Raw genomic sequence first — 27,507 nt, 5'->3', positions numbered from 1 at the left:
GCCACATCTCTCTTCTGATGGCTGCAAACCCTCCTTCCTCTCCCTGAACTCTATGTACACCCAAAAGTTTGCTCTCTCTTTTTTAAAATATATTTTTATTGATTTCAGAGAGGAAGGGAGAAGGAGAGATAGAAACATCACTGATGAGAGAGAATCATGAATTGGCTGCCTCCTGCCCGCCCCACACTGGGGACTGAGCCCGCAACCCAGGTACATGCCTTGACCGGAATCAAACCTGGGGCCCTTCAGTCTGCAGGCCGACACTCTTCCCATTGAGCAAAACTGGCCAAAAGTTTGCTTTCTGTGGTGAATGGTCCCAATAAACAGGTGTGACGATTGTCCAAATGGCCCCCGAGAGGCAGCCGACCCTTCTCCCTGCATTGCACCTGGAGGCCCCGCCACGCACCTGGCAGCAGCTCTACAGTTACAAACTGGTGTGGCAGCCACACAGTGCTCTGAAGGGGCAAGGGCCCAGGGGGCAGCTCCGGGCACCTGAGACTCATCCTGTTGGGGGTGTGAGAAGAAGATATTTTTAAACATATATATTTTATTGATTTTTCACAGAGAGGAAGGGAGAGGGATAGAGAGTTAGAAACATTGATGAGAAACATTGATCAGCTGCCTCCTGCACACTCCCTACTTGGGATGTGCCCGCAACCAAGGTACATGCCCTTGACCGGAATCGAACCTGGGACCCTTCAGTCCACAGGCCGATGCTCTATCCACTGAGCCAAACCGGTCATGGCGAGAAGAAATATTTACACACACATACTTGAGAGGGAGGAGCCTGGAAGAGCCTGCAGTCCTGCCACCACCTGCTCCCAAGTGCAAGCCTGGGATTTGTGGGTGCATTTCCCTCAGTCCAGATACATGGCTCCCCCTCCTCGGAAGCCAGGCCTCTGACCTGCAGCCACAGGGCCTCCTCAGGCCAGGTCCCCACTCGTGCTGACCATGCTCGGGTCAAGCACTCAGATCCCGGACACATCCTCCTAAAGACTCGCCGCCCCCAGAGCTGCAGGGCCTCTGGGACAGCACATTCCTCCGGGCGCAAGGCAGGCAGGGAGGGCCCGCCTTGGTCCTCCGGACTAGCTCCCATGCCTGGTCCCAGGCCTCCTGTTAGCCCCCCAAAAGCCCAGAGACCCCCATGATGGGCTGAGGTCTTCCTCCTACCGGCAAGGAAAACAGATCCTGTCCATCCTCCTCGAGGTCAGAGCAGACATTTTTCTAGCAGGAACCTGTGCTGGGAAGTGGGCACCCCGCCCAGCTCGTGAAGAGCGCTGGCCCTTCTCAGTCTCCCCAGTGACGAGGGCAAGAGGCTCCTCCTCGTTGGCCCAGGCTCTGCCAGGAGTACCGCTGGCCGCCGTAGCCCGCCACAGGCCCTCACCAGGCTGGCCCTCTGGCTCCACCGTCGCCCTAAGGAGCGGCCGTGCTGGGTGGGGTGGGGTGGTGGGCATGAGAGCGCGGAGGCCTCCACAACTCTGGATGTGGTCAGATGACGGGTTCAAATCCTGCTCAGACTCACTAGCCGTGGGCAAGGTGCTGACCTCCCTGTGCCTTGATTTCCCATCTGTAAGAACACTGAGCTCCCAGTGACGTGGGGAGCAGGGGCCTCCGGCATGCAGGCTGAGGAGCCACCACCCGATGGGTTCATGTGTGTGGAGGACACACGATGGGGGTGTCCGCGCTCAGGTGCACTCCCCTCCCCAGGGCTGTGACCTCGAGACCACCAGGCTCCCCACCTCAGGGCCCAGGGTCGCTCTGCCAAGGGCAGCACGGCCCGGTGACCGCAGAGTCGGGCGAGAGAGAGCACAGATGCCTTGGAGCAGCACTCACAGAGGAAGGACCAGCCAGGCTGCACCCAGCCTGCAGGGCTCCACAGAGAGGCCGCCAGGGCCGCGGGGCAGGCCGGGTCCCTGTGGGACCACCCTGCTGGGTCTGACACAGCTTCTGCAGGAAATGGGCAGCGGGTTCATGGTGTCTCTGTTACATCTTACAACTGGGTGTGATTTACAATGATCTCAAATTCAACATTTACTTGTAAAAAATTAGCTTAGGAACAAGACACAGAACAGAAGGGGCGGAGCCAAAGGGGCCAGGGGCGGGGCTGCTGTGCGTCCCTCTTTCTCCGGCACCCCCTTTCCAAACCACTCAGCCCCTCGGATCCAGGAATAACAGCAGCTCCCATAGTGAGTCAGGGCCCAGGGCGGACAAGGAGGGCAGGCCAGGCCCCAACACACCCTCCTCGGGCTCCACCTCTGGTGCCCCCCAGGCCTGGGCCTGAGAAGGGCTGATGGGCAGCTAGCCAGGGGGACTCCTCCAGCGGGGAGGGGTGCAGTGGGCAGGCTCTGGCACAGAACAGACTGGGAGGGCACTCAGGCAGACATTCTATCTTGGAAGGGGGCCCCACCACTGACCTCCCAGGAGGAGCAGACAAGCATGGCTTGGGGTGTCCCTGCCTCTTCAGCTTCCCCAAGGGGGGCAAAGGGTGTCTTGGGGAGTCAGACCTACCACTCCAAGGGGGACAGCCCAGCTGGCTGAGGGGTCCCAGAGGCCCTGAGCCCAGCTGGCCCCTGAAGGTGGGGCTCCAGAGGCTGAGAATACCTCTGAGGGCGCCGGGAGCTGTGGCGACCCCATTTGTCCAGACCTGGATGGGGCTCCAGCGTGGGAGAGGAAGTGGGCAGCACCTTCACCAGGGAGACCAGTACTGCCCACCTGCCAGTGCCCATGGCCCCGACTCTGGGCAGCTCCAATGAGGGGTTCCCTGAGCGGCGCTCAGCCAGGGATGCAGCAGGAGCCCCCCTCAAAACCACCCGCAGGCTGCAGGTCCCACCAGAAGCCCCGCTCAGGGAGCCCTGTGCCGGGCGGTTGACAGGGACCGCCAGCCTGAAGGCACCGACTGCGGCCTGGCTCCCGCACTCCGCGGCGGCTCCCGGTGGGTCCCAGCGGAGAGAGCAAAGCCCATGGACAGTTCCTCCGAGCCGGCCGGGCGGAGCCGGGGAGAGGCCAGCGGTTCCTTGGGTCGGGGTCCTGGGACCGTCCTCCCGCAGCAGACAAGTCTGGGAACCCAGAGAACGGGTCTCGCCTCTAAGCCTGGGTTCCGCCCACCCCGCCCCCACTCCCGGGCGCCGCGGGCGTCACAAAGACTCACGATCCCCATGGCAACCGCTGGTTGCCACGGGTGCGAAACTAGACGCCCCCGCTCTGCGCACAGTCAGCCGCACGGAGCTCCGGGAGGCAGGGCAAGTGGGCGCGCGGGGCTGGGGGAGGGTTTGGGGTGGGGGATGCAGGGGAAGTGGGGAGGCGCGGAGGTGGGGGTAGGTCTCTGGAAGGTGGGCGGGCGGGTTGGGGGGGTGGCTTCAGGGAGCGGGAACGGGTGGAGTCGGAGTCGAGGAGGCCAGGACTCCAAGCGAGCCCTCTCCTGGCCGTTTACACCAACCCATCTGTGGTTTTCCATCTGGGAGACTTGACCCGCAGCCAGAGCCAGGGGCAAGAGTTCCTTCCAGAGGCCAGAGCAGGACTTAGGCCATAAGTGCTGGGATCCTGGGCTCGGCTGGCACCTCACCCCCATAGCCTCTCTGTTGTGCCCAGGCCTCTTGTGGCTCCTCTGCCCCAGGAAGGGCAAGGATCTTTGGGGAGGAGGCAGCCTGCCCCAGCCTTACCCTGCCACTTGGTGGTTTCTTGGGCAAGTCACTGGATCTATTGGGCCTCCCTGTAACTCACCCAACCCTTGGGTTGTGGGACAACCCGAGCTTTCCCAGGTGCAGGCCGGGACCCTGGGGGTGGCTGGGACCTGGGACAGCAGCCGGGAATGTTGGCTCCTTCTCCAAGGAGCCCCAGCTTGCAGGAGTGGTCTGCCTCGCTGTGGCTGCATCCAGCTGTGGGGCGCACTGACACCCAGAGCTGGAAACCTGGTGGGGGCGGGGGGTCGTGGCCCCAAAGGAGCTTCAGGCTGTGGGGTCCATGGCTAGCTTTGCACCTGGAGTGAGAGTCCACCTGTAGGAGGGAGTGACAGGACCTCAGCCTCTGGGCCTTTCCTAGGGAGTCGTGGCTCTTTAAGGCCCTGGAGGCCCGGGACACAGGGCTCGGGAACTGGGAGCTAGCCGGCTATTCCTCAGCTGGGTCGGCCTCCCAGCTGGCCCTGGTCCCCAACTGGACTGTCCTGGGGTGAGCCTGGCCCTCTGCTGTGCACCAGCGGTGAGGGGTGGAGGGTCTGCCGGGCAGTGGTGTCCCAAGGGGAGTTCGGTGCTGCTCAGACAGGACCTCACTGAATCTCCGTGCCCCGAGGAGCACTGTCACCCATTTCAAACAGGTCCCGAAACCTTTGCCAGGCCGCACAGCTGGTCAGTGGCTGAGGTTTCTGCTCAAGTCATTCTGGCCCCAGAGCCCAGCCCAGGTCTTAGCCCTGCCCTGCATCCTCACAACCAATCATCCGTAATGTTTGCCCCTCAATGCCTACTTTTTAAAAAAATATATATATTTTTTATTGATTTCAAAGAGGAAGAGAGATAGAACCATCAATGATGAGAATCACTGATTGGCTGCCTCCTGCACACCCCCTACTGGGGATTGAGTCCACCACCTGACCATGTGCCCTTGACTGGAATTGAACCCAGGACCCTTCAGTCCATAGGCTGACCGATGCTTTGTCTATTGAGCCAAACCAGCTAAGGCTCTAAATGTCTACTTTTAATGACTCTGCAGCCTGCCCACCTGGCCCTCCAGGCAGCCTCTTCTAGAGAAAGGTGCTCCCCACAAGGTCCCCCCCCCAGGAAGGATAGAGGGCCCAGTGTGAGGGTTAATGGGCCTGAAATCACCCACACACACAAACACAGCCCCAAGTGAGCCCCAGGTGGGCAACAGAGGCCTGACTGCTCCCGCTCACGGCCCACCCTCCACCCCTCCCTCCAGACAATGAGTTTCCAGGTGACAGGCCTGGGCCTGGACAAGATGAAGCTAGACAGTCCCCAGTCCTTCCTGGACCAGGAGGAGGTGGAGGAGGCTGAGGACCGGCAGCTGCTGGAGCCGGAGGCCTGGAGGACCTACACAGCACGCCGCAATGCGCTGCGGGAGTTCCTGACCTGCGACCTGAGCCCCCACCTGCTGAAGCGCCATCACGCTCGCATGGAGCTGCTGAGGAAGTGCTCCTACCACATCGAGATCCTCCCCAAGCACCTGGCCCTGGGCGACCAGAACCCGCTGGTGCTTCCCAGCACCATGTTCCAGCTCATCGACCCCTGGAAGTTCCAGCGCATGAAGAAGGTGGGCACCGCGCAGACCAAGATCCAGCTCCTGCTGCTCGGGGACCTGCTGGAGCAGCTGGACCACGGCCGTGCCCAGCTGGATGCCCTGCTCGAGTCGCCTGACCCTCGGCCCTTCCTGGCGGGCTGGGCACTCGTGGAGCAGCGGCTGGCAGACCTGTCGGCCGTCATGGACAACTTCCTGGCCATGATGGTGCCAGGGCGTCTGCATATCAAGCACCGCCTGGTGTCTGATGTTGGCGCCACCAAGATCCCGCACATCCGGCTCATGCTCAGCACCAAGATGCCCGTCATGTTCGACCGCAAGGAGTCGGTGGCCCACCAGGACTGGGTCACCCTGCGCTGGTTCGTCACCATCCAGCCAGCGGCGCCGGAACAGTTCGAACTGCGCTTCAAGCTGCTGGACCCACGGACACAGCAGGAGTACCTGCAGCGCGGCATCATCCCCGTGGCCGCCTGCACCTTCGACGTCCACAACCTGCTGCCCAACCGTGTCTACAAGTTCACCGTCAAGAGGGCAGAGAGCTACACGCTGGTCTATGAGCCCTGGCGGGACAGCCTCACACTGCAGACCAGGCCGGGGCCCCCCGAAGGGCCGCCCCCCCGTCGGCTGGGCAAGCCGGGCCGCCCCTGACTGCAGCTTCCGAGAGATGGTTTTCTAATATTTATCCACTAATAAAGAGGAGTATAAACGCACACACACAATGAAAGAAGCAGACCTACTTCCGTCCTGAGGGCAGCGGCAGCCACATGGGTATTTCTCCTGACTTGGCCCAAGCACTCCCGCGAGCCCAGGCCCCGCAGCTCCTGCTCCCTTTTCGGGGGGGCGGGGGCCCCAGGCTGGACCTTCCAGGACAGCTGGCCCCAGAGCAAGAAGCGCCAGCCCTGGCACCTGGATGCCACCTCCAGCATGACAGCTGCCCCAGGGGCTCGGCCACGCCAGCTCCATCTCCCCGCCCCCCCCCACCCCCCCCCGTCACAATAACCAGCCATGTGACCTCAGCACAGGCTCTGGCCACCTTTCCTCCCTCCTAGGCCAGGTTCCCCAGGGGGACAAGCCCCCAGGTCCTGCCCAGACCCCACAGGGGCAGTCATGGCCCATCACTCTCACCCCAGCTTTATCAGGATCAAGATTGAGGCCAAAAGGACATTTTATTTTTTAAATGACAATAAAAGTCTTATCTTTCCCCCAAATGAAGCTGAAGTTCATCGGCCCCCGTCCTGAGGTGGGTGAGGGTCCCAGGAAAGGGCGCCTGGCAGGGGCATCCCCAGCACACAGGCCAGCATAAGTACTCTCGGGAGGTGGTACTCTCTCCAGCCCACTGGCCCTCCCCACCAACTCCTGCTGTCCAGCCCCCTGTGGGTGACCACCCCCTTGATGTTGCCTTGATAGTCCGCCCTGGCCCTGCAGTGGTCCTGTGACCCCGGGCGCCCAGCAGTGCCCCTCCCCGTGCGCACGCTCACTCTGACAAAGGTAATGTGGACGGACGTCAGTGTCCACCTGCTCCTGCGGCTTGGACACCAGCTCCAGGAGGGACAGCCCTATGTCCCTGGCCATGGCTGAGGAGGATGGTCAGCACAGGTAGCCACATGGTCACTGGAGAATCGTGTGGTCAGGGTGATGGGAAACAGCCCCTCTCCCACTGGCCGAGAAGCGGTTTGGTGAAGGGGGTCCCCGACTCTGCCGGAGAAGCCCCAGCGCCGCCCCCCAGGGTGGACAGGGTGCTCTTACAGGTGGGGATTGAGCCCGGGGGCGGGGGGCTCCTCTCCCAGGCCTGTCCCTCTGTGTGCCCCGCGCTCTGGCCTCGTGTGCTACCGGGCGCGCTCCTGCATGTCCTGCAGGCGTCCCAGGGCCCAGGCCTCATGCTCCTCAGAAATAGAGGGAGCAGGGGTAAGAGCAGGCCAGGGACCAGGGACTGGGGTTTGTGCTGAGTCATACCAGTCCAACAGAGGGCCTGGCTGGAGTGGGGTTCACCAAGGGAGGTGCATGGGGGTACGCAGCTCATTCTGTGTCTCCTGCTGGAGGCCTGGCTTGCGCCCTCACCCAGAAAGGCAGCTGCCCAGAGGCCACAGGTCCCACTCTGTGAGCAGCTCTGCTGCACCTCCTAAGTACAGCCCTTGAGGCCAGGGCGCTGGTCTGTGCCCGACCCGCCTCCAGCCTCACCTCTACCCCGCAGCTGCCTCGCCCCGCCCCCCAGGCCCCCTGATTCCTACAGCACACTTGGGGTTTCAATGCCTCTTCCTCTGGGAAGCCCTCCCTGACTCCAGGTAGGTGAGGTCTTAACTCCCTGCCTCAGACACCTGTTCATCTCTCCTTAAGCGTTTTTCACAAGATACTGTCATGTTTCTCAATGCTTGGAGGAGGCTGCCATGGAGGAGGCCTCTTCCAGGCAGGGCCCAATCGACTCACTTCGGGCCTCACAGTGAACACATGGTACACAAAGGCCTGCCACGTCTGTCTCTCTGTGACCTCCTGACCCACCCACTACCAGGGCCCCGGCCACACCTTCCTTTTCCCACAGCTGCTCTACGGGGTGGGGGTGGGAGGCCTGGGGGCTCGGCCACACAAGGGGAATGAGGAGCCCAGGTCAATCCCCATGGGCCATGCAGTGCCCAAGGTCCTGGGTGGCACCGGGCCCGCTGGCAGCCTTGGGGACTTTGGACCTAGACTGTGGGCCTAAGATCAGCGTTCAGAGGCTGGGCACACCTGCAACACCTGAACACAGCTCCCGGCGTGGCCTCGCCCTCCGGTTCCAGCTTCCTCGGTGCTGGCAGAGGACCCTCAGCCGGCGGTGATCTCAGTGCAGCCCGTGCTCCCCACCCAGCACCTGCCACAATGGCTTGACAGCCTCACAGCCCCTTTGCAACCTAAGTAGGAGGAAGGGCTACCCTCTGTGCCCCCAGACAGGCCTCAAAACACCCAGGGGTGAGAAAGCAGAGTGGCCTTTATAACAAAGTTAATGTTCAATCATATAACAGTCCAAGAAAAGGTACAAAATTGGAATGTAGAGATTTGATTTGTAGAAAACTTGAGGAAACAGACCCATCCCATGGTCCCGCAGCAAGGCCACGGGGGCTGCCCTCCTCGGACACACAACGCTTTGCAGCCCCAGCCCGTGGGGAACATCACCCCGAGACCCAGGTCAGAGCTGCCTCAGGGCGGACTCGGCGGGGGGCCAGAGGCTTCCAGAGAAGGCAGAACACAATGCCTCCTGACACACCAGGTGGGCAGGCTGTCCAGACCTGGCCCACCCGCGGAGTGGGGGCGGAAGCATGGGGGGGGCACGATGGCAGCCCCGCCCACAGCCCTTGGGAGCGCTGCTGTGGGGGGGGGGGGTCAAGGTGAGGTGGCCTCAGGGGGGGCTGTGGGTGCAGAGAAAGGCCCTGGCTTCCAGGGAAGCCCCTCTGCCCTGAGTTTGGGTTTATTTAAAAATAGAAAATAAAGCTGAGCTCCATGGCTGGCACCAGTGTGGCTGAGATGGCATCCAAAGACCAAAGAGCTGGGATTTCCTTCCAGACCCCAAACCTTCCCAGTGGCCCCACCCGAGATGCTCCGGTCACCACGGCGGCAGTAAAAGCAGGCCAACCGGGAGGATGAGCACCGACCTCCTCTTTCTTCTCACGTCCGTGCTGCCCCCGGGGACAAAGCCAGGCTCCAGAGATGGCTAATGTGCCCACCACGGCGGGCCTCCGAAACCTGCCCAGCCGGGGGCAGGGTGCCAGGCCGAGCCGGCGACGACTGCTGACGAAGGCACGCGGGATCCGGCGGAGCGGGGTCAAGGCAGCCTGCAGGGGGGCGCTTGGCCTTGTCCTGGCCGTCCTGGCAGCTTGAGGGCAGTGGATGGCTGAGGCGGGCCCTTCAGACCAGCACGGCTGGCCTCCTCCGGACCCGCACCTGGCCAGCGGGCACCAGGCTCCGCTGGGCCTCACAGAAGTCCAGGAGTCTGCGCCACAGAGGGCAGCATCGAAGCAGGAGGTGGTCTCCTGCAAGACGGAGGAGTCAGTGCCGGCCCCACCCCCACAGCAGCCATGCCCAGCCACACCCAGGCCCGCCCCAGCAGCTCTCACCGACGAGGCAGAGCCCCTCCTGGGCCCGGGTGATGGCCACGTTCACTTGGTTGGGGTCTACAACGAAGCCCAGGAACCTCTTCAGCCAGCTCTTCGTGGGCCGTTGGTCCAGGTCGCTCTCCGGGCAGGAGCGGACGGTGCTCACCAGCACATAGCGCCACTCACTCCCTGGGGACCAGGGGCACAGTGAGGCCCAGCTTCCTGACCCGAAGGCCCAGGAGCCCTACCCAGGACCGGCCTCCAGCCTCACCCTGGCTCTTGGTGATGGAGCACACTGCCACTCCGGTGACACCCTGACGCATGAGGCCCTTGCTGATCTCTGCGGCCTGCGCGTTGTAGGGCGTGAGGATGGCAATGTCCTTGGGGTCCACTGTCCTGTCCAGGGTCAGCTGTTTGGCGATGCGAACCTGAAGGACCGAGGGGGTGCTAGTGGAACAGGCCCTGGTGCCTCCCGCCCTGGCACCCGGGCCTCGCCTGTTTCCTCGGCTCCTCTGCCTCCTCCTCCAGGAAGCCCTCCCGACCAAGGGGCACCACCTGACACTCACCACCTCCGCCACCTCCTCCAGGTTGGCCTTGGAGTTCTCGTTCCCTTCATCTGTGGACACCAGCAGGCTCTGCTCGTGGCCCTGCACGTGGCCAAAGATGACAGGGCAGCTCTCCTTGTCAGCGTGGCCCAGGACGCTGGGCGGCCGCCGCAGGCCCGGCCAGGTCTTCAGCTTCCTCTGGTAGAACTCCATGGAAGGGAAGCTGCAGATGCCCTCGTGCTGCCGGAAGAACATGAGCCAGGGACAGGCTGCCGTCCGCCCTCCCTGGGCCCCAGGGGAAGGCCAGGGTGCATGCAGGAGGTGGGAGCGGGCGGAGGCACAGGCGGGGGCGGCTCACCATGCGGTACTGCGTGTCCAGCATGTGGGCATCCCTGTAGTACCTCTCGAAGAGAGACCGGTCCAGCCCCAGGCTTTGCAGCTGCTCATTCTTGACCACAGGCCGCAGCTGCTTGTGGTCCCCAAGAAGAACCACCTGGAGGGCGGGGGTGGATCTGACCCCCAGGCCCAGAGGCACCCAGCACGTCCGCTGCTACCCCACCTCAACCTGCCCTCCACGCGCTCCCTGCATCCAGGTGTGAGGCCCCCCGGGCGATGCCTGTCTGGCATCAGCACCTGCCTCACCTTCTCCGTGTGGGAGAAGTTCACCAGGGGGATGAGGGTCTCGGGCTCCGTGGCCATGCCCGCCTCATCGACCAAGATCTGCCGGACGTTCAGGTTCTTGAGGCTGGGCGAGGCCGCACACGAGCACGTGCAGAGGATGACGCTGTGGCGGTCCAGCTCGAACTTCCTCGCCCTCCCCAGGATCTTCTTATACCTGCGGAGCGACGCCGTCGGGTCACCCGGGGTCCCCCACACCAGGAGGCCGCGCCACGGCTCCGCCGCTTACCTGGCGAGGTCCTCCTCGGGGAACACCTCCCCTCTCTGCAGCCGGGTGTCAAAAGCCTTGATGGAGGGCGCGTAGGGGTTGGAGGACTGCCGGATCCGGTGGTGCAGCGTGATGGCCCTGGCGGGGGAACTCCGTGAAGCCCCGTGTTGCCCACAGCCCAAGGCAGGACCCTCAGACAGCTTGGGCCTCTCCCCTCCACCCAGAGACAGACAGACAGACAGACAGCTAGACAGACACTGAGAGGCGGCACCTGAGGCTCTGGTTGGGCCTCCCCTCCCGAGGGGTCTTCCTGGGCGGGCCCCGGCTGCTCACGCCCGGCACTGGGAACTCGGTGGCCTCCGCCTGCTCGCTGTACACACGGAGGGGCCTCAGCTCTGCCCTTCTGCTCAGGAGCATTCCTGGGGGCCGTCTGGGCGTGAGCGGCTGTCCCCTGGGCCCGCCGTCCCCAGCACAGCCCCCATGGCTGACCCAGTGCACCTGCCACGACGTCCACCGACTTGTTAGAGGGGCCACAGTACAAGATGCAGGGGGGCCCCAGCTGCTTCTCCCGGCAGGGAGTGCCACAGGCCGGCACTGGCTCCTCATTTAACTTGTAAAACCAGAACACGATGTGGAAGCCCACCACCGTCTTCCCTGTGCCTGTGGGCAGAGAGCAGGTGAGCCACGCCGCCACCGGCCTGCCCAGGCACCTTGGCCCCAGTGCAGGTCCCACCTGGTGGGCCCTGAATGACGGTGAATTGCTTCTTCAGGGCCTCTCTGATGGCCTTGTTCTGGCTGGGGTTCAGCTTGTGGCGGCCTCCGGGGATGTCAAAGGTCTGTCGCTCCAAAAACCTGCTGGGGATTCCTGAGGAAGGAGCCAGGTTCACTGAGCTCTGGTGCAGGGCGGGCCGGGGCAGGAAGAAGGGGCAGGAAAGCTGGAGGGTCCCCACCTACCTCTGCGAAGGGGCTGCTGGCCAGGAAGGTGTCCAGGAAGGTGTCCAGGAAGGTGTCGGGGAGAGTGCTGGGGAAGGTGGCGGGGGAGGGGGATGGGGTGGCCCAGGGCGATGTTGATGACCAGCTGGGACGCGCCCTTCAGCCCACGCACGGCTTCTTCCTTGCGGCTGGGGCATGTGGGGGGGAGGCCGACACTGGAACTTCAACTGGACTCTCCCAGGGAGGGAGCACTGCCCCACAGGCCACCCCGCCCAGAAGAGGGAGTCCAAGGAGGCTTCGCCCTCCCACCCACCGGCCTCTCCCTGGCCTCTGGCCCTGGGGGGAAGCCACTCACAGGTCAGGTAGCTGCTTTGGTAGCACCTCAATGGTGAATGGGGCGCCGGGCCGCAGCACCTCTTCTGGAACCTTCTCCATGGCCATGTGGTGGATGAAGAAGTGCACCTGCTTGTCAGCATCTTGCCGGTCGGCACGGCCCTCTGGATTTGGGTCCCAGTCCTCCGTCAGCCCGTGGGCCACCCAGGTGTAGGTGTCCGGGTCGATGCTCAGGGTGGGGCCCAGGCTGCTGGGCCCGGGGGGCGGCTGGCCAGGGCTGGCTTCAGGGTCCGGCATCCTGGCATCGGGCACAGCCCGAAGCCCCTCAAGCCGGATGCAGAGGTAGCAGTGGCCAAAACTGATGTCGATGCTGTGTTCCCGGAGGAAGGCGGCCTCCAGGCAGAAGCTGCCCTGGAGCTGCCCCTGCTCCGTCCGCTCCGCGTCCCAGGCGATGCGCACTTGCTGCAGCGTGATGGTGTCGCTCTCGGCCACGGCGCTGGTGGCCGACTCCAGGGAGCAGAACGGCTCCCACATGAGGCAGTAGTCCTCCACGCTGCGGCAGCGGTCCCGCCCGGCCTGCGGCACGCGGCCCGAGAAGCAGTCACCCGCTCGCTCCACGTGCTCCAGGCACAGGCTGAGGCCTGGGGCCACGAGCCACAGCTGCAGGGCTGGCACCAGGATTCCCCGATGCAGCGTGGCGCTGAGCTGCACCTTCAGCGTGTCCCCAGTAACCAGCTCCCGGGCCACCTCCACAAAGTGGCCACAGCGGCTGCGTGACACCTGCCCCAGCTCCCGCTGCGGCGGCTTGGCACTGCCCTGCTCCTGCACACGGGCAGCCACCTCCGGCCACCGCTGCTCCTCCACCAGCTCCAGCAACTGCTGCCACAGGGCAGTGTCCACGGGCCAGGTGTGCAGGTCCAGCAGGGCGCCGGGCAGTGGGGGACACGGCCCATTCGGCATCACCGAGTAGACACGGCGTCGCCATTCAAGCCGCAGGCCCAGCTGGCTCACCAGGTGGTGCGGGTGCTTAGCCAGCTGCAGGGAGCGGTAGTAAATAGGGCAGGGGTCAGGCAGGGTCTCCCGGTTGACCGGGAAGAGCAGCTTGAAGCAGCGAGCACCCAATTCCACATCCACCACGAAGCCCAGCTTCTGGCGCGGCTGGGCCTTGAGCCGTGTGGCCAGGTGCAGGCTGCAGGCCCGACGCTGGTAGCTCTGGGCACGTGCGTGCTGGCGGCTGAAGTCTTGGCAGAGCCCGTTGATGTCTCTGGCAGAGTAGGCAGAGCCCCCCTGGCCCAGTGCCAGCAGAATCTGCCGCTGCAGCACCACGTCCAGGTACCTGCGGATGGGCGAGGTGGCCCAGGTATACCAGTCCACCTGCAGCGAGTAGTGACTGGCCGGTTGCCGCTCACCCTGGCTGGAGCGGCCGAAGACGGAGCGGCCCAGGGCCTTGCGGAAGTCCAGACCCGCGGCAGCCAGCGAGGGGTGCATGTCGTCCGTGGTGATGAGGTCGGCCAGCAGGCCGAAGTCCTGGGCGTGGGCAGCAAGCTGGATGTGCCTCCAGAGGGAAGCCAGCAGGTGGAGCTGCTTAAGGGGGGCGCCGCGCCCCCGCAGGTGGTGTCTCAGGTGAAGCGATAAAGGCACCAGCTCTCCGTGCTTCTCGCTCACGGCTTCAAGCTGGTGGCCGCTGGGCGTGGGCTGCCATCGCAATGGTGTGGCCGTCCGGGTGCGCTCACTGCCCACCAGGAACTCGGCCACCAGGCTGTTGAACTGGATCATGTACTCTTTGACCATGGCGTGGGCCGCACGGAAGCCCAGCGCGCTGTCCTCGTCAGGCTGCTCGTAGTGCCAGGCCGCCTGCAAACGGCGTCGGCGCAGCACCCGGGCGAAGTGGCACGCAGCCAGAATGCAGGCGTCCACGGAGTCCAGGCGGGCGGGCAGCTCCAGGGCGGCCCCCAGCTGCCCCCTGATCACCTGCTCAGCTTCCTCGTAGGAGAGCTGGCGGTCGGAGCGGATCACAGAGGGTGCGAAGCGCAGGCTCTTGAGCTGGTCGCTGCCCTTCTCGAAGGTGAGGAAAAGAGAGATGGCGAAGCGGTCCTTGCCTGGGAGGAGGCTGAGCACGTCCTGGCAGAGGCCAGCAGGCAGCATGGGCGTCGGCTCCCGGTTGGGGGCATAGAATGCCGTGCCCCGTCTTCGGGCCTCCACGTCCAGCGCCCCGTCCCTGGGCATGAAGCTGGCCACGTCGGCAATGTGCACGGCCACTTCGTACCTGGAGCCCAAGTCCCGCACGCTGAGGGCGTCGTCCAGGCTGCGGGCGCCCCGGGGGTCCACGGTGAAGGTCAGGAAGCTGCGGCAGTCGTCCCGGCAACCTGGCGCCCGGCCGAGCTCTGCGCAGTATTTCTGCAGCACCTTGGAGACCGCGGCCGGGTCTGGCGAGGGCTCCCTGAGGCCGTACTCCAGGTCCAGAACCCGGAGGCCCTGCTCCCAGGTGGTAACCTCGGGCAGCACCTCCAGCACTATGCCCAGCGGGTAGTAGAAGCGCTCCCGCCAGACCACAATGCGCACCCAGAAGAGCCGGTGGCGCCTGGCCTGGGCCGTGAGCCGTTCATACCCCACCCTCTGCACGCGGCCCTGCAGGAAGCGGTGGATGGGCACCTGCAGTGGGTCCTTCAGGTCGGCCACAAAGATCTTGGTCACAGAGCCGTCGATGGGGGTCATGATGCGCGAGTCCCACTCATCCATGCGGCACACAAACACCAGATCGCTGCGCCGCCTCTTCAGCACGCCCAGCACGCGGCCCTGCGGCCGCCCCGACGGGCCCCTTTCGCCGCCGACGACCTGGACCAGCACCTCGTCCCCGCTGAAGGCCATCCCGCAGTGCAAGCGGCCCCTGAGCTGGATGGGGCCGGGCCCCGTGTCATCCAGCGGCACGGCCGTCGCCCGCTCGAAGGTCTCCTGCACGAAGGCACATCTGTGGTGCAGCTGGGGCTCCGAGCGCAGCAGCTTCCGCAGTGCGTCGGGCGGCAGGTTCACATACTGCCGGGACTGCTGTGGGGACGCAGGCCTGGCCACGGTGTCCAGCAGCCCGTCCTCCCGCACGGTCACCGTCACGTTCCGGCTCTCGTCCAGCAGCTCCTGCAGGATGGAGTCGTCGGCGCCGAGCTCCCCGTCGGAGGGCCAAAAGTCAGACTCGGGGTCCTCGGGGTCCTCGCTCTCTGTGGCCGCCGGCCCTGCCACCACGTCGGCCGGGTTCCCTGGTGGCACTCCGTCCGCACCTGCTGGGCACCCCCTGGACGCAGGCCCTGAAGCTATGTCCCCAGCCTCTGCGTTCTTTGCGGCCACGTCCCCAACCACTGAGGTGCTGGCCAGGGATCCACCCTCTTTGGCCTCGGCCATAGCCGCGTGCTCTGTGGCCGGGGCCCCTGCTGCCCCCTCCACTGGGACCGTGTCCTCAGCCACCACTGCCACAGGCCCCTCTGCCGGCGGGGCTGCGGGCTGCTGGCAGTGGGCCCAGCGCTGCCTCTGGACAACGGCCTGCTCAATGTGCTCCAGCGACAAGCCCTCGGGGTGGACGCTGCGATGCTCCACACACTGGCGGATGAAGCTCTTCCAGAGCTTGCTGCAGGCCCCGAAGGAGCAGAGGGCCACGGCATCCCCCACCGCCACCACCTGGGACTGGGCGCGGGTCATGATGGTGTTGAGCACGCGGGCGTCCGTGAAGAACTCCAGGGCCGGCGCGCCCGGGCTCTGCAGGCTCTGGCGGCTGTGGACTGTGCTCAGCACCACCACCCGGAACTCCCGGCCTGTGGGAGGGGCACGGTCAGGCCGGGCTGGGGGAGCTGCCCCGCCTCAACCCACCTCACCCTTACCCCTGACCACCCACCTGGCAGGATCTCAAAGCTGCCCACAGACACCTGGCCCAGGTCCCTCCGCCTCAGCTCCTGCCTCAGCACACTCACCTGGAGACACACGGCCACATCAGCAGACCCAGAGGAGCACAGGGAGGGCCCCCAACGACCACGCCCAGCACCTGGTGCCAAGCACGGGGAGGTGATTCCTCAGCCCCTCTACAGAAGGGGAAACTGAGGCTGTGAAGACCACGATGGGAGGCCACGTCCTGTGGGCAGTGGGTGGAGCTGCCCCACGGCTGGGCTTACCTGGGCGCCGTGGGACACCACACAGATGTGCCTCTGCTCGCGGCTGCCCCAGCAGTGGGGCCAGGCGCTGTAGAACTCCTGCACCAGCTCAGCCACCTGGAGGACCTCGGCGGTGTTGAGCCAGGATGTCAGGGACAGGTCACGCTCGGGGTTGCCCGCCACGTGGCAGAACATGAGCGGGTAGTGCCGGGGGTGGCGCGGGACCTTGCCGCGGGCGTGGATGGGCGTGCCCTTGGCCAGGTAGAAGTGTCGCGAGACGAAGGTGATGATGGCCTCCGTGGAACGATAGTTCTCGTGGAAGATGATGCGGCTGCGCTGGGCAACCTCGTGCGTCTGCTGCTGGTAGAGCTGAAAGAGACGGTACAGCAGCGTGTGGCCGGCCGCCTGGGCCCTGGCCACACTGAAGAGCCGGGGCGTGACCTGCATGTGGTCCCCGGCCAGCACCACGCGGGTGCCCGGCAGGGCGTAGCGCAGTGGGGTGAGCGCCTCGCACTCCAGCATCTGGGCGGCCTCGTCGATGAGGATGTGCGAGAAGAAGCCAGCAGGCACTCTGAGCTCGCGGGCCTGCGAGGTGGTGGCCACCACAATGCGGTGCCGCTCCAGCTCAGCGCGTGTGGGCGGGCGGAAGGCCCGGCGGTCCTCCGTCAGGCAGCAGTACTGTAACGTGGCCGCGTCCGTCTGGCTCGGCGGGCGGTCCGTATACATCACCCGCAGTGGTGTGGCCTCGGGGTGGCCGCTGCTCACATAGCTGTGGAAATGCTCCTGGATGTAGATGTCGGCCGCGCTGAGGGGGAGAAGGGCACAAGGGGCCTCAACAGCTGTCTGCTAAAGTGCCTACCGTGCGCCTGGCCCTGCAGGATGCCAGGGGCTCACATGAGGCAGGCTGACCTGTGGCCTGCCCGACGGAGCTTACCTCTGCATGTCACTTAAAAGCGACAGTGGAACCTTGCCCCAGAAAGTGCCGGTGGGCCCTGCCTCGTCCTACCCACACCCCCGCCCACCTTCCCCCCCTCCCCCGCATCTAGAGCCTCTGCAGAGGCACCCACAGCCCCACACCCCGACAGCAGACCCCAACCCCAGGACGCTGGGACTGTGCCTGAAGCATAGACGTCCCCTGTCCCTTTCAGCCCAGGACTGACCGTCTATCAGGGAGAATCCCAAAGATGGAAGCGACTGGGACTCACTCCATGGATGCACTGGGCAGCCCCGCCCAGGCTCCACTCCACCAGTGCCCAGACAGCCTGGGCACATCCGTTCTAGCCTCTCAGGCCTCCAGTGAACCTGGGAACCAGCCAGAGCCCTAGGCCCGGGGCCCTCCTTTTCTCTTGGGGTCACACCACCTCAGCAGTACTCACCCAGCCCAGACAGCAGCAGCTCTGGGCTCACCTGTTGGTGTGTGTGCAGATGAGCACCTTGGTGTGGGGCTGTCGGATGACCTCCAGGGAGGCCATGGCCAGTGTGTAGGTCTTGCCTGTGCCAAAGGGGCCATAGATAAGCAGCGGGGCCGCGGGCCGCGTGCCCTCAGGGCTGCTGCTTGCGATGAACTCCACCGCCAGCTTCTGTTTGTGGTTGCCATGCAACGCAGGCGGACTGGGACGCAGGCGGGGCAGGGCGCAGGCTGGCAGGTAGGGTACCACCAGGCGCTCCTCGGGCAGTGCGTCCACTGCCTCATGCCAGAGGCGGAAGGTCAGCAGGTCAACCTGGAACTGCACCTCCAGCAGGGGGCTGGCCTCAGGCTGCAAGCCCAGGGCCGCACAGCAGTGGGCGGGGAGCAGCAGCCACCGCGCCTGCTCCAAGCTGGCCCGGGTCTCCAGCCGCACCTCGAACACCGTGCGGCCAGGTGAGGGCACAGGGGCCACGAGCGCCGTGCTGACCGCCCGGCCCAGCAGAAAGCCCTGGTCTGTGTCTGGTGTCAGGGAGGCGGGGATGGGGACCTCGGCGTAGAGAGCTCCCGGCGGCGGGAAGAGCATGCCCAGGGCTGGCGTCTGCAGCGAGGTTTTCAGGGACACAGGGCCCCGGAGGTTCAGCCTAGTGGGGAGGGTGTGGGTCAGCTGACCAAGGCCACCTCTTCGCAGCCGGCATCCCAGCACCGCCCACACACGCTGCACCACGTACTTGGCCACCAGCCGCTGCTGCGTAGCCTCCTCCTCATAGAGGAACTGGTGCATCCTCTGCCGGTAGTTGGCACAGGACAGGGGGCCCGGGGCCGGGCCGCCGCGGCGGAACTCCAGGGCCAGCGCCGGCACCTTGTACTTGGCTATCAGGGCTGCCTGCTCTGCTGTGCGCTCCACACCAGGGACCACGTGGCGGTTGCCAGTGTGCCAGCGCTCCAGCTCCTCATGGTGGCCGGGTGCTAGTGTCCCCCCTGGGTGGTGCTCCTGACCCAGCTGCAACTCCAGCTTCTGCAGCAGGGCTGGCCTGCGGCCAAAGTCGAAGACCACCCACTGCTCGAAGGTGCCAAAGGAGGTGCTCTGCACACGCACGGCCACCCGGAACTCGGTTGGGCAGCCGGACACCCGGAAGCGCTCCCCCTGTGCATACACCCGGCCCGGCGGGAGGCAGGGGGCCTCCAGCGAGAAGTCTGCTCCCGGCTCCTGCTTGAGCAGGGCCACATGTTGCAGGAGCTCCTGGGAGAAAATGGATGGTGAGGTGGCGCGAGAGGCCCTCCCACCCACCAAGGTCCAGCCTGACACAGACCCCTCCCAGCGCTGCGCTTCCTGCTGTGACCCCAGCAGGTGCTCAGCCTCTCTGAACCGCAGTGTCCGCATGGGGGGGGTCACAGAACCTGCCCAGGAGGGCCCCGTGCATGCAGAGCAAGGGAAGGCAGCATGGGATGCGCAGAGTCATGGTGGTAACCGGCCCAGACCCTTGCTCTCTGCCAGACACTCGACAAAATAACCCCACGACCCCGGGCACAGAGACTTCTCACACACACACACGGGGGACACGGTGCAGGGCAGTGGCTCCAGACCCCAGCCAACTCAGGGCTATGCGGACCCCTCACCTCGGAGTGGATCACGAACGTCCAGCTGTGCTGAATTTTCCTCTCCTGGGCCTGATGCACCAGGGGCTGGTGGCAGGTGACGGACACACCATCAACAGTCTCAGCCAACTGCACAAGGAAGCCAGGCCATCAGCAGGGTGGCCCTGGCCCTGCCCACCCTGGCCCACTCGCGAGGCCCCACTCACCACCAGGACCTCCCTGCTGCTGCGCTGGTACTCGGCCAGCAGCCGCTCTCGGTAGGACACCAGCCCCTCCTGCCAGGCCGCCTGCTCCCGCAGCTTTGCCGCCTGCACCCGCCGCTCCCACTCCTGCAGCTCCTGCTCCGAATGTGCCTTGGTGCAGATGTCCCCATACTCACAGAGGTCGGGCCTGGGGGGAGGTCAGCAGGCCACTGGGGTGAGACCCCTCAGCCTAAAAGAGGCCTGTGTCGGGGAGCAGGAGTAGATTCCAGGCGGGGGTGGGGCGGGGGCGGGATCTCCTCCAACCTGTCCACTACTGTGCCCACAGGCCAAGGCCGGCAGAAGCCACCTCCACAGACCTCCCTTGCCCACCTGAGGTGGACGAAGTGCCAGCCAGTCACACCGAGGGCACAAGGAGCTCCTGGTTCTGGCTGAAGGTGGGTCATCCCCCTCCCCAAGCCCCGAACACAGGCCTTACCTGGGGCAGAGCTCAAAGGTGGAGAGCCCGGTGGGCGGGCTCCGGTACTCCCAGGCCATGGCCTGGCCCTGGGCCACCATCTGCGCATGCTCCTGGGATGAGCAGTGGTTCTCGAAGGCCTCCTGGGAGCGGCAGGTGACCAGGCAGGCGTGGCAGTACAGCTGGGGTGCAGGAGGCTGGTAGCGGGGGGCTGTGTGCCCACCCCCCCTGGGGGCAGGGAGTGTGAGCAGGTCCATCCGCTGGAGCCCACCCAGCTGCTCAGCCTCCCACACGGCCATCTCCACAGCGCTGTGGGCGTACTGGCAGCGGGACGCCCCGTGGCGGCACGGCCGCCCACGCCCCACATACATGCAATAGGCCAGCGGCTGGCGGTACTGGGGCTGTGGCCGCACTTCCACCACCTGCTGCTTGCGGCCCTCAGAGCTCATGTGGGTCAGGAGTGAGGGGCAGGTTCCATGTCTGGGGCAGCGCCCCTGGGCGTCCACGGGGCTGATGTGTGGCGGGCAGTGCCGGAAGCAGTGGCAGCAGAGCAGCTGGAAGTGGCCGCCAAACTCCTCTCGGATGGTGTCGGCGGGGCCGCGCAGCTCGCCCTGGGCCCCGCCACCCTTCACCGCTGCCTTCAACCATAGACGGTGGACATTGTGCTCGCGCTCAAAGGTCCAGACCAGCGCCTCCTCGGGGCTTCGGGCAAAGGTGCACTGGTTTCGGTGCCGCCGGCAGCCCAGCCCAGGGCTGTAGTAGCGGCAGACCTCATACCGTGCAGGCCGAGGGAAGCTGGGCCGGCGGTCCACCTTGCGCCAGACCCTGCTCTTGGCGGCTCGCTTGGAGCGGGCCAGCAGGATCTCACGGGGGCAGCTGTGCTCCACCCGGCGCAGGAGGTAGGTGCTCTCATTGAGGCGCTGAGTGCAGCGGGAGCAGCCCAGGCACAGGTCCACCTGGGTGTACAGCCTGGCCAGGGATGGCTCCTTGGTGGCAGTGGGGCCGGTGCGCCATGGGCCAGACCCCGGGGACACCATCTCTAAAGCTGGCCTGGCCCTGCGGGGTGGCGTCCGAGGCTCAGGGCTCCGCTGGTCCTCGGGCGCTATTTGCTCTCGAGGAGACGTGTGGGACAGGAGAAGCCAAGAGCCAGGTCCGGCTGAGGTCAGGGCTCGGACACACCGCCTCCCCCCACCAAGGTGCCGAGGAGGCGGAGCCGGAGAGTTCTGGGACAGGACAGGAGCAGAGGGTGGTTAGGGCCAAGGTGGCTGGGCCCACTGGCCTGGACCCAGCCCAGACCCACCCTCTCTGAAGGGTCTCTCGGCCCCGTTCAGGAGCCAGCCGGCTGCGTCTGGGGACGGTGCCCCCCACAGGGCCTCTGAGCCCCCCAACCCCACTCTCCTGGCCCTATAGGTCCCGGTGTCCTGCCTGGTCTGAGGCCCACCACCCCTGTTCTGTGAAGGGACAGTTGGCTCCTGGGGACAGTGCCCCCCACATGTGTCTGGAGGGGACTGGCTTCCTCCCCTTGGGGCAGAGCCTTGTGGGCGGGGCAAGGGGCTGCCCAGGCAGCACGGTCGGCATCAGCTCCAGAAGGACAAGGGGTTCCCCGGGTTCCCTGGGGTTCCCGGGGGGAGCCTAAATCAGAAAGGGGAACTGGCTTCCACCAGGCTGCTGGCTTCCCCTAGAGAGCACTTTCCAGGGCACCCGGGGTGACCGAGACCTCCAGGAGGAAGTGGGCGGAGGGCAGCCCGGGGTCAGAGCCGGCCTGGCTCCAGTGGGAACTTAGTCCCGCAGCAGCGGCTGGTGGACACCCCAAGCCGGATGGATGTTCAGAAGCCGGGACAGCGGGCGCGGTGAGCACAAGACCGAAGGGGGGGAACTTGGGGTCCAGAGATCCCCCCCCGACCCCCCAGGCGCAGGGCGAGGAGGCTGCGCTATTGTGGGCAGGGGTCGCGGCTGAGTCCCCATCTCCAGGCTGCCTCGGGGTCCCCGGCACCGGCCCCCCGCCCGCTAGCACCGCTTCCCCCCCCCCCGATCCCGGGAGCCCCCATCCCAGGCACCCCCACGCGCGCTCAGGGAGCTGCCCCCACAGCGCAGACCCGCATCCCCGCACTCACCACCCATTCGGCCGCGCCCGCAGCGGGATCACTTTCGATTCTGCCCCCGGGGTGACTCAAACCTCTGACGCCCGAGCGCGGAAATTACCTCACTGCCCCCGCCCCGCCCCCACCCCGCCCCCCTCGCGGCGCCGCCCCGAGCCGTGGCGCCCCGCCCGCCCGCCAGCGCCCAGGATTCGAACCCTGGTCCGAAGGCTGCAGCGCCCCGCCCCGAGTCCAGCGCCAGGCGGGAGGGGGCGCCCAGGGGGCGTCTGGGCTGGCGGGATCCCCGCGGGAGGGGCACGATGGGGCCGGGTGAGGCCCCCACCTCTTTGAAAGGCACCAGTCAGTCTGGATCAAGGGGGCCCTTCCCTCCTGCCTGGGGCGGGGCCTCCGTGGGGAGGCTCTTCTTACCTGGGGAGGCTCTGATGTATCCAAGCCCTTAAAATGCACCAAAGGATGTTTGGACCGAGGCAGGGCCTGGAAATGGAGAGCCCCCCAGTCTACACAGCAGGAAGGGGAGCTAATTGCATTGGACTCCCCTCAACTTTCTGTGCACGGTCCACCCTCACCCCCTTGAGAAAACGGAGGAGACTTGGCAGCTCGAAGCCCGGACCTGCCCCGAGGATGAGCCCCTGAGAGGCGCACCCTTGCACAGCGCCCTGGCCCGGGAAAGGCCGCCTGGTGACCCGGAAGCTGCTGGCTCCAGCAGCACCAGGAGACTGTCGCCTCCGAGAGCTGTGCCAGCGACCCCCCTCAGGCAGCTCCCCCCCAGCGCCGCTTGACTGCAACCTCATGAGACCCCACGCCTGAGCCACCAGCCAAGCCACTCCCAACTGTGAGATAATAAATGTTTATTATTGTTTTAAGCCACCAAGTTTTGAGGCGATTTCTCACACAGCAATAGATCTTGCAACAAGACTGTCCCTCAGACAATGAAATGCCTCTGTGCTGACCCAAGGTCGGCATCCTCTCGGGAAGGACAGAAGGCAAGCTCCCAGTAAAGTCAGGGGCTGCGCTGGGCACGCCACTCACAAGCATGCCAGTGGCCTCTCGCCACAGCGTTTCAGAACAAAATAGAGGAAAACACTCTGTAAATACCAGCAGCAACAAAAGACCCAGGAATAAGCTCAACAAGAAATACGCAGGAAGCAGAAATGTCCCGAGAGGCACAATGGACACTCGGAAGAGTGGAGCGAAAGGCTAGTTCTTGGACAAGGAGACCTAACGTCACACAAAGATGGTGACTCTTCCTAAATAGAAATAGAAACAAAGATCCTAAAAGTGATTTTGACCACAGAAGACCCCAATAGCCAAAGCAATCATGAGAAAGAACAAAGCTGGAGGCACCACACTGCCCGATTTCAAGCTGTAATACAAAGTTATAGTGATCAAAACTACACTGACGTAGAAATAGGCACACAGGTCAGCGGGGCAGAAATGAGAGCCCAGAAATGAACTCATGCATATAGGGTCAACTAATTTTTGTTGGTGGTGTTAATCCTCACCTAAGGATATTTTTCCATTGATATTTAGAGAGAGTAGAAGGGAGGGGAGGGGGTGGGAGGGGGGAGAGAAACATCAATGTGAGAGAGACACATCAATTGGTTGCCTCCCCCACACCCGGGGCCAGGGATCGAATCTACAACCCAGGTGTGTGCCCTTGATCTGGAATTGAACCCGAGACCTTTCAGTGCAACCACTGAGCAACACTGGCCAGGGCTTGTCAACTAATTTTTGACAAGGGTGCCGAGAACAGATGATGGGAAAAGGACAGTGTCTTCAATAAATTGTGGTGGGGAAACTGGATTCCACAGCGAAAGACTGAAATGGGACCCTGTCTGACACCCTCACAAAAACCTCCTCAAAATGGATCAAAGACGGGCTGTAAGACCCCAAACCGGAAGACTCCTAGAAGAAAGCAGGCGAAAGAGCCTTCATGTGATCTTGGCCATGAGTCCTTGGCTAGGACACCAAAGCACAAACAATGCAAACAAAAATAAACAGTGAGACCACATTAGACCAAAGAGCTTCTGCACAGCCACAGAACCATCAGTAAATTGAAAGGGCACCTACAGAATGAGAAAAATCACAAACCATGTATCCCATAAGCAGTTAACATCCAAAATGTGTAAAGAACTCATACCACTCAATAGTAAAAACAAATAATCCAATTTTAACTGGCAAAAATCTGAAGACATTTTCCCAAAGAGGACATGCAGATGGCCAACAGGTGCAGGAAAAGATGCTCAACATCACTAATCATCAGGAGAAAAGCAAATCAAAGCCACAGGGAGAGGCCACCTCACACCTGCTGAAGGGCTGTCCTCAAAAAGACAAGCCCTGGCCATTGTGGCTCCGCTGATTGGAGCGTCGTCCCGTTCGCTTCAAGGTGGCGGGTTCGATTCCCAGCCAGGACAGCTACCCAGGTATGGATTTGACTCCCAGTCGGGGTGCATACAGGAGGCAACCTATAGATGTTTCTTTCTCTTCCTTCTTCTCTCTAAAATCAATTTTTAAAAAAGTCTTAAAGTGAAAAGACAAAAATAACAAGTGCTGGGGAGGATGTGGAGCAAAGGGCAGCCTGTGCACTGCCGGGGGCGTGCAGGTCGGAGCGGCCACTGTAGAGAGTAGGGAGGTTCCTAAACAAATTAAAAATGAACCTGCCTTAGGGCCCAGCAGTCCCATTCTGAGTATGTGTCTGGGTGAAATTAGACCAGGCTCTCTGAGCTACCTGCACCTCCACTCACAGCAGCATTATTCACAGTCGCCAACATATAGAAGCAGCCAGTGTCAACAGCTGAATGAACAAAAAGATGCTAGTGCCCTGGCCAGTGCTGCTAAGTGGTTAGAATGTTGGCCTGTTGACCGAAGGGTCTTGGGTTCAATTCCTAGTCAAGGGCACATACCTGGGCTGCAGGTTCAATCTCCGGCTGTGGTCAGGGCAGGTGTGGGAGGCAACCAATCGATGTCCCTCTTTCACATTGATGTTTTTCTCTTTCTCTCCCTCCTTCCCTTTCACACTCTCTAAAAATCAATGGGGCCCGGCCGTGTGGCTCAGTGGTTGAGCATCGACCTATGAAACAGGTGGTCACAATTTGATCCTGGTCAGGGCACCGGCCCCAGTTGCGGGTTCAATCCCCAAATAGCGGGTGTACAGGAGGCAGCTGGTCAATGATTCTCTCTCATCATTGATGTTTCTCTCTCCCCCCCCCTCTCTGAAATCAATAAAAATATATTTAAGAAAATAAAAATCAATGGAAAAAAATATATATTCTCAGGTGAGGATTAACAAAAAAAGATGTTACACACACACACACACACACACACACACACACGCTCACACTGGACTACTTCTCAGCCATGAGGAAGCAGGAAATCCTGCCATTTGCAACAACATAAGTGGACCGTGATATGCTCAGTAAGATATACTGGGCAGAAAAAACAAATGCTGTGTGATATTGCTTACATGTGGAATCTAAAAAAAAAAAAGCCAAGCTGTTAAAAACAGAGAGTAAATGTAGGCAGGGGCTGGGGGAATTGGGGTGTCATTTAAGGGTATAAACTTGAAACACTACCTAATGCCCAGCATAGTGACTGCAGCCCACAGTCCTGTGTTATAACTCAGACTTGCTAAGAAACTATTCACCTGTGAGTGACAGAAGTGCTAGCCAACCTACTGCGATGTCGCTGCTCCAAACCAACACGTTGTGCGCCTTGGTCTTTTTGTTTGTTTGGTTGGTTTGTGTTTTTGTAGGGGTTTTTTGTGGTTGTTAATCCTTACTCGAGGATATTTTTCACTGATTTTTTGAGAGAGTGGAAGGGAGGAGGAAAGAGAGAGAGAGAGAGAGAGAGAGAGAGAGAGAGAGAGAGAGAGAGACATTGATGTGAGAGAGACACATTGATTGGTTGCCTACCACACACACAACTGGGGCTAGAGATAGAACCTATAACCCAGGGACGTGTCCTTGGCCAGGAATTGAACCCACGACCCTGTGGTGGGAAGTCCAACACTCTAACCACTGAGCCAATGTAACATGTCAGTCACATCTTATTCAGTAAATTAAAAAAGAGCCCAGGTGGCATAGCTCAGTGGTTGAGCATCAACCTATGAACCGGAGGTCATGGTTTGATTCTGGTCAAGGGCACATGTCTGGGTTGCGGGCTCAATCCCCAGTGGGGGACGTGCAGGAGGCAGCTGATCGATGACTCTCTCTCATCAATGATGTTTCTCTCTCTCCCTCTCCCTTCCTCTCCGAAATCAATAAAAATATATATTTTTTAAAAAGAGTTAACAGGATACTAGTCTTACCAACTATGAAAACACATCGTAAAGTGACTAAAAGAGTGTGGTTCTGAAGCAGGATAAGGTGCGGCGAGGAGAGTGCACAAATAGGCTGAAAGGCACACAGCAATTCATGCATGATGACCGATGGCACTTCAGGTTACTGGGAAAGATGGTTCATTCCACAAATTCTGTTAAAACTGCTTCATTCTAACAATTCTGTTACAACCGGCTAGCATCTTGAACCAAAAAGGGGGCGGGGGACTCTCCACCCATCACTTGACACCCCGTGGAACAGAAGGCAGATCAAAGATTCAAACAAACAAAACCAGCCACAGAGGCGCTGGAGACCGTGCGGAGTGCAGCTGGTGGTGTCTTGGCTGAAGGCCTGGCTAAGGGGCCCGCCCTCCTTCTGGGGGCTCCTCGCTCACCCCCTGCTCAGGCCAGGCTCCAGGTTGGTAGTTTGAAATCTGTCACGATGGACAGAGTGACACCACAGAAAGGACCGCGCTGTGCCTGGCTGCACTTCCGCTTCAGAGAGCGCACAGCTGAGCCCCCAGCACAGAGGCACGGATGCAGGATGATGTGCGGAGACAATCGGTCAGCAGCCAGACACACCGCACCCTGCTCCCCGCACAGCGAGAGGCGAGGGGACCAAGGCTGCGCTCTCGGGGTGCAGGCAGAGCCACAGGGTCTCTTCACCCCCCCCCCACCCCACCATAAGGCCGGAGTCAGACATGGTGGGGGCAGGCAGCCCCTGGCCAGGGCCGCCCTGCGAAGCGGGAAGAGCACCAGCAGTGCCAGGAATGCGGAAGCATCTCTAATGTCCCTCAATGAGGTGTTTCCCAATCATCTATTAAAGAAGAGAACCCAGGTACACAATGACGCACCTGGAGTTAAAAAATAAAAAAGACAGAATTTAAAAATAAATAATTTACAAAACTCAGACACAGAACCAGAGGGAAATGAGCTGGGATGGGAGGAAACCCTTCCCTCGCCCAGCCTGCACGTCTGAGGTTTGTTTGTTTGCTAACCTCACCTGCAAATATTCTTTCTATTGGTCGTTTTTAGGGAGAATGGAAGGTGGGAGGGAGAAAGAGAAGGGAGACATCAATGTGAGAGAGACACACGGACTGGTTGCCTCCCACACGCACCCCAACCAGGGTGGGGATTATCCCGAACCCAAGTACGTGCCCTTGACCAGGAATCATGCCCTCAACTCTTTGATGCTGTGCCAACGCTCTACCCAGTGAGCACACTGGCCAGGCTTGCATGTCTGATTTTGTGCGTGTGTATTCCTTATTCAAACCAACAGGACAAGTGTCAAAGGTAC

At 62.5% G+C, this 27,507-nt stretch overlaps 2 protein-coding genes across 3 annotated transcripts; one reads left to right on the top strand and one right to left on the bottom strand.

The window, feature by feature from the left end:
* Positions 1 to 4,908: 4,908 nt before the first annotated feature.
* On the top strand, positions 4,909 to 6,266 carry FNDC11 (fibronectin type III domain containing 11). The gene has a single exon (XM_059705042.1). The coding sequence runs from the start codon at positions 4,912 to 4,914 to the stop codon at positions 5,890 to 5,892; it is 981 nt and encodes a 326-aa protein (XP_059561025.1). The 5' UTR covers positions 4,909 to 4,911; the 3' UTR covers positions 5,893 to 6,266.
* A 1,919-nt stretch (positions 6,267 to 8,185) lies between these two features.
* On the bottom strand, positions 8,186 to 21,992 carry HELZ2 (helicase with zinc finger 2). 2 transcript variants are annotated; one of them, XM_059705041.1, is made up of 20 exons: positions 21,911 to 21,992; positions 19,818 to 21,019; positions 19,346 to 19,529; positions 19,161 to 19,268; positions 18,272 to 18,783; positions 17,543 to 18,184; positions 16,157 to 16,940; positions 15,883 to 15,958; positions 12,025 to 15,802; positions 11,691 to 11,857; positions 11,470 to 11,601; positions 11,235 to 11,396; positions 11,008 to 11,155; positions 10,758 to 10,874; positions 10,493 to 10,685; positions 10,209 to 10,343; positions 9,872 to 10,090; positions 9,577 to 9,733; positions 9,327 to 9,494; positions 8,186 to 9,242 (listed from the first exon to the last, which is right to left on the bottom strand). In XM_059705041.1, exons 2-20 carry the CDS (start codon positions 20,831 to 20,833, stop codon positions 9,118 to 9,120), a joined length of 8,823 nt encoding a protein of 2,940 aa, XP_059561024.1. In that variant the 5' UTR covers positions 20,834 to 21,019; positions 21,911 to 21,992; the 3' UTR covers positions 8,186 to 9,117. The 2 variants fall into 2 exon arrangements, with proteins under 2 accessions (XP_059561024.1, XP_059561023.1); XM_059705040.1 differs by lacking the exon at positions 21,911 to 21,992 and having other exon boundaries at positions 11,470 to 11,617; positions 11,719 to 11,857; positions 19,818 to 21,788.
* Between the last annotated feature and the right edge of the window lie 5,515 nt (positions 21,993 to 27,507).

Source organism: Myotis daubentonii, chromosome 8 (assembly GCF_963259705.1).
Source record: "Myotis daubentonii chromosome 8, mMyoDau2.1, whole genome shotgun sequence".
Taxonomy (NCBI): domain Eukaryota; kingdom Metazoa; phylum Chordata; class Mammalia; order Chiroptera; family Vespertilionidae; genus Myotis; species Myotis daubentonii.
Note: the sequence above shows the minus strand (reverse complement) of the source record. Positions and strands in the feature narration are given on the sequence as shown.